An 8997-nucleotide genomic window follows, 5' to 3' on the forward strand; every position below is an offset into this window, starting at 1 on the left:
TTAATCCTATCATGAATTGATGAATAATTCTAATTTATTCATTCATGATACAAGTTTTCACAAAATAAAGGAGTGATAAGTATGATAGAGATGTAGAGTCTTATGAATAAATTAATCTTCCATAAGCAAAATTTATATTTATTTAGTTGTTGAAGTCTCTTTAGGTTGATAATTGATTGAACCATTAGGTTGAGTCATTGGATTGACAGTTAGTATTTGATTTGATGAATGTGAATTGTTTATATCTTTTAGCTAGTTAAATAATAAAATTTATTGTAGAATAAATTATTGGATTGATTTCTATAAAAGATTTGTTTTAATAATTTTTATTATAAGTTATTTTTTTAGTGAGTAATTGAATAATAATATTGAGATGAATGAGACAAGATGATTTAGTGATCTTTAATAAATGAATGCATTATTTTACCATTAATTTTCTTTTATTTCTTAATTTTGTTTGATTTTGTACTTACCTAATGATGGTGACCAATACATGAGCACATAAACACATATGGTGTCAGTAGCTCAAAAGTTGGAGAAGATCAATGAAAACCTAGAGTAAAAGTTAATATTAATTACCATGAATTTTATGTTTTAAAGAAGTGTATTAATTATATTTCATTATTTTGAAATATTTTATAACTACATTGAGATATTATTTTGATTTGAATGTAATGGATTACAATTATCACTGAAATTATATATATATATATATATATATATATATATATAATTTAAATCTATTTACCATAAGTAATGATCTAAAATATTTAGAAAATTTGGGTGTTACAATTTTAATCAAAATAATAAAGATTAAATCACACCGAAGAAGAGTATTTACAAATTGGTAGATCTGACGAAAGTGAATTCATTTAAAAAAATAATAGATTTGATTGAAATGTTACTTTTTTATGTATATTAAATAAAATCTAATCTAATTCAGTTAAACGAATTGGATCTAGTACATCAATTGAATTAGAATTATATTTTTTATTATTATTAAAAGTTATAATTTTTAAATATTGAACTGATTAAAAAATTGCAATTAACACATAAAAAACCTAACCAAATTAATTAAAGATAAAAATAAATTAATTTATGTAAGATAAGATTTAATTAAATTATAAATAAAACTCAATTTAATTGAATTTTTAAATAATCTGGCCCAATTAACATTCCTACCAATAAAAATATTTGTAAAACCACATATATTGTGGACAAAAATTTAATACAAATATATTTTGGACAAAAATTTAATAACACACTAACATATCCACAATAACTAAAACAATAACAAAATGGTTCTAAAATGGATAAAGAAAATGCTGTGGTTTAAATATGATCTGCGCTTTGCAAGAGGACCAGATTCAAAATTTCACGACATCGACACCCGCAAATAAAATAATCAGAAGGACTAAAATATAATTAATAAAAACAAGGTAGGCGAATACAATTACCTTCCAGTCACACAATTACTTACCTCAATGCAAGACAGAAGAAGGCACTGTCTAAAAGCTTAAACCAAACGCGCGTTTGAGTGAAAATCCGAGAAAGCCCCTAAAATGTTCCAGAAGCGTTTTCGTCTCCACCTCCTCCCTCTGTCGAAGAAGCACGCTCAGTTTCCGCTTCCACGTAACGCGGTTACCCTCTCCGACGGAGTTCAACAACCCTCAGACGCCACCATAGCCCATCTGGTCCTCGAATCAGACCCAGTCACTCTCTCCGAGGCCCTATCCAAGCCCACGATCCAATGGGCCCCCGAGCTCGTGAACCAGGTCCTGAAGCGCCTCTGGAACCACGGGCCCAAGGCCCTTCAATTCTTCAAACACCTGGACCGCCACCCTTCGTACATCCACTGCGCCTCGTCGTTCGACCACGCCATCGACATCGCGGCCCGCATGCACGACTACAACGCCGCATGGGCCTTAGTGGGCCGCATGCGATCTCTCCGCCGCGGCCCAACTCCCCGAACCTTCGCCATCCTCGCCGAGCGCTACGCCGCGAATGGAAAACCCCACCGCGCCGTCAGAACCTTCATCTCCATGCACGAGCATGGTTGCCGCCAGGACCTGAACTCATTCAACACCGTCCTCGACGTCCTCTGCAAATCTAGGCGCGTGGAAATGGCACACACCTTGCTCAAAACGTTCCGATCCAGATTCAAACTCGATTGCGTGAGCTACAACATAATCGCAAACGGTTATTGCCTAATCAAACGCACGCCGATGGCGTTGCAGGTTCTGAAGGAAATGGTGCAGCGAGGGATAAACCCTACGATGGTCACGTACAACACATTGCTGAAAGGTTATTTTCGGAGTAATCAGATTAAGGAGGCTTGGGAGTTTTACTTGGAGATGAAGAAGAGGAAGTGCGAGATTGATGTTGTGACTTACACGACTGTGATTCACGGGTTTGGGGTGGCGGGTGAGGTTAAGAAATCTCGTAGGGTTTTTGATGAGATGGTGAAGGAGGGTGTGGCTCCTAGTGTCGCCACGTGTAATGCTTTGATTCAGGTTTTGTGTAAGAAGGACAGCGTGGAGAATGCAGTAGTGGTTTTTGAGGAGATGTTGAGAAAGGGGTTGTGTGCGCCGAATGTGGTTACTTACAACGTTGTTATCAGAGGTTTTTGTCATGTTGGGGACATGGAGAGGGCATTAGGGTTTATGGGGAGAATGGGGGAACATGGTTTGAGGGCTTCTGTTCAGACATATAATGTTGTGATTAGGTACTTTTGTGATGCTGGGGAGATTGAGAAGGGTTTGGAGATGTTTGAGAAGATGAGGGATGAGCCTTGCTTGCCCAATTTGGATACTTACAATGTTCTGATCAGTGCCATGTTTTTGAGGAAGAAATCTGAAGATTTGGTGGTGGCTGGGAAATTGTTGATGGAGATGGTTGATAGAGGGTTCTTGCCGCGGAAGTTTACTTTCAATAGGGTGTTGAATGGACTTGTTATTACTGGGAATCAGGATTTTGCCAAAGAGATTCTGAGAATGCAGAGCAGGTGTGGCCGTGTTGTTCGGCGTTTGAAACTGTGAGATGTTTGATTGTTGGATTTGGTGAGTTCTTGTTTCCTTTTCTGACAGAGTTATTGTCTTTTGTTCTCGAGGTTATATTGCTCTGTGTTCATTTGCTTCATCTGTGCTGATGTGTAGTGTAGGTACTCGAAGTGACACAAGCCACTTGTTTTTTCAACAGTTGAAAGGGCATGGTGCATTGTATTGGAGAGCATGTTCCTCATTCTGCAATTTGGACGAAGTTTCTGTGATCTGGGGTGAGGAACTCACTGGTGGATGATGAACTCACCATTGCTGAAAACTATGCTTTCAGGGTCTTCTCATCCAGGTTCGTTCATTTTTCCATTTTGATTTCCTTTTTTCTGTTTGTGTGTTTTTGAACAAATAATTATTTTAAGTGTCGAACTCAATGTGTATCTGACATATTCTGACACTGTATGTTGAATTTCAGTTTCATTGATTCTTCTAACCTTTGTATATTTCAAGTTTCAATGTGACATGTTGCTGAAAAAGTTTTATTGTATAAGCATTTTTCTCCCATGTTATCGCAGGATATGAATATATAATACAAAAGGGTATGGAGTTAGTTATCATGTGGCCATGAGTTACTGTTTTTAAATTAAAATTTTAGCTGGCGGAGGTTGTAGGTGCACCATTTGTTGTGAGATTCGCTGTCCGTGATTTTTCTTCAACTCCCATCATGTTAGTCATGTTTTAGCTTTTAAGAAAGCTGGAAGGTTGAATGGTTTATAATTATGTTGTTACTGTTTAAGAAAAAAGGTGCATATATTATATAGGAGCTTGTGTGAAGATCAGAGATGTTATATATGCAAATAACTCCACTTTGAGTTTGAAATTCTGTTTCAAAGGACATAAATTGAATGAAAAAGAGATAAATTGCCCGGATGAATGTGCATTTAGGGGGCTATCTGGTTATAAGCTTGCTTGTTTCGAAGATTATGTACCTTTCTTTCCTACAATATAAAACAAGATATTGAAGGCCAAAATTCACCATTATTCATATTAATCTTACCCGAATTTTAAATTTTACTACAAACTAGCCAACTGTGAGTGAGTGCTAAGCTAGTGTCTACAATCTGATCATATTTCAGGCCTGAAGAGGCTAGAACATTGAAATCTATTGCCTGCAACAGTTTTGCTGCATTGGGGTTGATATTTCAAGAGTGGCTTGACATTTTCTGGATGAAGAGGTAATTAATGATGAATTTTCAGTTTGGTCACTCTAACATGTTGAAAAGGATGAGTATATGGATTTTGTCAACTCCGACCCGGCGAATTTGATCGGATAAGTCGGCCGGTTTTTGACCCGGACCCGATCGGAAACTTGTCCAATGCTTAACAGGGGCCAATTTTGTTGTTTTGCCTCTTGGGGAATACTGGATCATTTGCTGAAGCAAATTGGATTATTCCTGCTCTTACAATTCAAGGGTCTATATTGTAACTTGGAATAAGCTTGATCAATGAAGTATTTTGTAATTGCCTTTGCAGGGATGATGTTGGCAAGATAATGATGGAGCTCTTTAATCCACGATTCATCTTTCTTGCCTCTCAATTTAGTCTCATGTAAATTCAGCTATTTTTGAATTAAGATTCTTTGTAATCTCTCTGCATTATTTGTTAGGGAGAAGTTATTGTGTAGAAATCAAATTGTGGTATTTTTTGATCAAATAGGCACTTCAATGTTTGTGGAGGGTGATGACGAAACTATTCATTATTTAATCACAAACGTTTGTGAACTAAATTAGACTCTTATTAATCTTTATATTGTTAAAGTATTTCTTCTTTTCCTCTACTCTTTTTCACCGGGTTATTCCACAATTATAGTCTTAAGGTTTACCAAAAATTTTAATTTCCCATAAGTTTTAATTAGTAATAGCATACAACTTGCTTAATAAAAGATATTGATTGCATTTATTGGTGGGAGAAATATTTGAAAAGCAGGTTAGAGTTTAATTTTATGTATTTATGTTTTCTTAATGCAATGTACTTTTTAAAATACTTAATTTTTAATTATTTATATTTCATGGTATAACTTATTATTTTTTTTAAAGATGAAATATGTTTTCAATAATATTTTATTATGAAAATTTTTAATTATAATTTAAAACAAATTTTTATTTGATTTTATATTTTAGATTAGTTCTTTTGAATAATTTTATTTAAAATTAGAAAAAAAATAAAATATTTGAATTTAAAAAAAAAACTTAAATGCATATTTAGACAAAAGGGATAAGGTATTCATCGTAATTCATTCTCATGTGTTTATACATACATTATGGGATAAATTTAAGTAATTAGAGGATTAAAATACTTTCAATTCTTAAACTTAAATATAAAATTAAAATTCATTTTTATCTTAAATTTTGATATATTTTAAATTTTAAATTTTAAAAGTAAATATATATAATTTTAAATACTATTTAATATGATAAGAAAATTGATATCATTCAGTTAGAATAAATATATTTATTTATGAAACTTGAGAAACAAAATGATAGAAACAATTTTAATTTCAAGTCTTTAATCCTTGGTTTAATTACTCTGTTCAAATAAAAAAAACCTCATAAACATAGGGAATTTAATTCAAGTAATGAAGATATTTGCATACCATCACAACATGTCCTAGAAATTGGTGCTCAAAATGACACTTTCCTGAATTGAGAAAAAAAAAATTAGAGACTTTTCTTTGTTTATTTCTTTTTTCACCTAAATTGTAGTGATTATATATTGATTAAGATATCGTCGTGCTTTCAATTCAAGATGAAAATTATGAAGTTGACCTAAAAATCTAGGGTTTAAGAAGCTGGATTTTGAAAGAAAAAATTGGTTCAGCCACAGTACAGTTGGATTGGGTCCAACAAACATCAAATCAATGTGGTTGGTTGGGCAACACTTGGTCCAAAATTAAACAAACTTATGCTATTAAACAAATATCCAAGAAAAGAAAAAAAAACATAACAAATATCCAAGAAAATAAAAAAAAAACATAACAAATATCTAAGAAAAGAAAAAAAAACATAACAAATATAAAAGAAAAACATAAAAAATATCCAAGAAAAGAAAAAAAAAACATAACAAATATAAAAGAAAAACATAAAAAATATCCAAGAAAAAAAAACATAACAAATATAAAAGAAAAACATAAATTGTTGAGAGTGGGATTTGAACCCACGCCCTTTCGGACCAGAACCTTAATCTGGCGCCTTAGACCAACTCGGCCATCTCAACATTTTGTTGATATTTTTAGTCCTTCCCTTTATATACCCATATTAATTAAAACAGTTTTTAATTAATCATAATGGCACGTTCTTTACTAGGGGTGTACATTATTGATACATGAAAACAATGAAAAAATTTAATATTTCAATAATTTTTGAGATGTGATTTTTCAAAATGACATTTTAATTATATAGTTTTTTTTATTAATTATAGGATTTTTTTTTTGGCATAATAGATGTCCATTGTTTTAGTTCATAAGAGAATTTTCTTCATCTGCTTATTTCTGATGATGAAATAAACCGAAGCTTATTAAAGGGAAATATCTTGAATCTAAGTTGGACAAATAATTTAACAAATTTAGGTATATCTTTTTGTGGTGTCATAATAGGAGAATTTTAGGTCTTGATTAATCCACCCTCTAATGTTGTTAACAATCAAGTTAATAACAATTATTAGTTATTTGTGGTTCTCACCGGAAATATTAGGTTTATAATTTTTTAAACCTATGTTTTCCTTTTCTCAAATATGTTTGCAAATGATGATTCTTCCATCCATCTTTTCATTTCACAAATTAAGAGTTTTTTATTTTATTTTATTAATGGTATTATAATTAGGGTTTGAGAAAATTCATCAGCCTTATAATATTGCAAACTCAAACAATATTTCATTCTAAAAATGTAATCATAATTCAAATTAGTTGTTATAATATGCTCTCTCTTTTTTCTTGAATATCACTTCCACATTGTTTTCTTGCTTCCTTTTATTTTCTTTCTAATGACTTATTACAAGTGTGTTTAAATTTAGGTTACCTTGTCAATTCATAGTTAAAGAAAGAACTAAGAATTAAAACTCATTCAAATTTGAAATGCTTGTAAGACAAACTCCCTTTACTTGTTCAAACTCATAGGTTTATGATTAATTTTTTTTTTTTGGATAAATTATATACTAATTCAAATTTTTAATAAGGTTCAAGAATCTTCCTAATGATGGTTTAAAATACATAATGTTGAACGCAAGGATAAGGATAAGGTGGTGGTTTATTGTCCTTATGTGCCTCATTTAATTTAATTTAGGTGTAAAAAAATATATTAATCATAATTTAGTTAAATTAAGTTTAAATAAAGGATAAGTTATTACATGTGTTGGGAAATTTAAGAATATATATAAGAGAGATTAATTTCTAAAATATGAATTGTTTATAGGATTAAATATGCTTTTAATTTCTAAAATTTGATGTGAAATTGAAATTTGTCCTTATCTAAAACTTTGGTATTTTGGTTCAAAACTTTAAAATGAGTAGATATACTCCTTTTAATCAATTATGTTAAAAAAAAAATTACGTGTCAAATGCATTTTCTGCTAGTATTTGAGTTGTTTACACTTTTCACTTTAATGTGAGTTAGAAGGCATTTTACATACAAAACATTTTAACTTAATTGAGTTATAATGACTATATCCATTTATTTTCAAAGTTTGAGGATTAAGATATATCAAAGTTTCAAATAAACGAATTTTAATTTTGCATTAACACTCAATAACTAAAAACATATTTAACTGTTGTTTACATAAAATATTTGATGTTATTTTCAATGTAAAAAGTTATTCTTTAATCTTTATGAAAATGTTTTAGTGACTAATTTTTTTTATTTAATATAAGACCCTTAATTCATAATTAGATTTGTGAATTAAATATAAATAAGATAGCAGTACATGTCAATTTTAAAGTATTTATGGACAATTAATACGTTTACCACTTAATTGATCAACTTACTAGTAAAATTATCCTCTCTTTAATAATTGTTTTCAAAATTTATTTTATGATTGGGTGATATATATTGAAAATGGACTATTTTAGTGAGTATCATTTTACTCTTTCTCCTCACGAGGGAGGGTTATTAAAATTAGTAATTTCTACCAAAATTTCAACCCATCCTGAAAAAGGTTTTAAAGTGTAAATAGTTTGTTAAGTAAATATATCTTGTAATTCTTATTTTAATACAATAGGTTTATTTAGATGAATTTCCTGAAAATTACTTATACTATACAAAAATTATGAAATGGGTTTATTTATACATTAAAATCAATATAAACATAAATTGGAAAAATCATGCAATTATATATATATATATATATATATATATATATATATATATATATATATATATATATATATATATATATATATATATATATTAGTTTACTCATAAGTTATTTTTAACTTACACAAGATTTTATTTTATTTTATTTTTCTAAGAAAAGAACAATGATAGTTTAACTCATTTTTTTTGACTTACTTTTAATTCACCACTTCAATCACCATTAGATTATCACATCACATCATTTGAAATAATAAAAATAAATAATCTAATGGTGATTGAATGAGTTAATTAAAAATGAATCAAAAAAGGTGGATTAACTATCTTTATCCATAAAAAAAACTCATAAACAAGATTCTACGCTTTATATATATAAATAAAGAAATAAATTGACTTCTTCATAAATTAAAACTATTTTGTATATTAACTAATTTGTAGAAACTATTTTCCATAATTTTTCAAATTTCTGTACTATTGCAGAATTTGGGAATTTTTGTATTTTGGGAGGAACGTTTGCGCTTAAAAAATGGTGATGATAATGTTCAAAAGATTTATTTGTGGATGGCATATAAAAATTATTTTTATTTTGTCCTTTCTAGTATCTTGAAATCAAAACTATTTTTCCGAATGTACAATCAAAAAAT

At 29.9% G+C, this 8997-nt stretch overlaps 1 protein-coding gene and 1 non-coding gene across 5 annotated transcripts; one reads left to right on the forward strand and one right to left on the reverse strand.

The window, feature by feature from the left end:
* The first annotated feature begins 1334 nt into the window (after positions 1 to 1334).
* Positions 1335 to 4781, forward strand: LOC114170167 (pentatricopeptide repeat-containing protein At1g74900, mitochondrial). 4 transcript variants are annotated; one of them, XM_028055650.1, is made up of 4 exons: positions 1338 to 3059; positions 3161 to 3345; positions 4130 to 4228; positions 4527 to 4781. In XM_028055650.1, exon 1 carries the CDS (start codon positions 1563 to 1565, stop codon positions 3036 to 3038), a length of 1476 nt encoding a protein of 491 aa, XP_027911451.1. In that variant the 5' UTR covers positions 1338 to 1562; the 3' UTR covers positions 3039 to 3059; positions 3161 to 3345; positions 4130 to 4228; positions 4527 to 4781. The 4 variants fall into 4 exon arrangements, with proteins under 4 accessions (XP_027911453.1, XP_027911450.1, XP_027911451.1 ...); XM_028055652.1 differs by having other exon boundaries at positions 1335 to 3059; positions 3199 to 3345; positions 4130 to 4779; XM_028055649.1 differs by having other exon boundaries at positions 1336 to 3059; positions 3156 to 3345; positions 4130 to 4779.
* A 1404-nt stretch (positions 4782 to 6185) lies between these two features.
* TRNAL-AAG lies at positions 6186 to 6266 on the reverse strand. The gene has a single exon. It is a non-coding gene; the product is annotated as a tRNA-Leu (tRNA).
* Between the last annotated feature and the right edge of the window lie 2731 nt (positions 6267 to 8997).

This window comes from Vigna unguiculata, chromosome 11, assembly GCF_004118075.2.
Source record: "Vigna unguiculata cultivar IT97K-499-35 chromosome 11, ASM411807v1, whole genome shotgun sequence".
Taxonomy (NCBI): domain Eukaryota; kingdom Viridiplantae; phylum Streptophyta; class Magnoliopsida; order Fabales; family Fabaceae; genus Vigna; species Vigna unguiculata.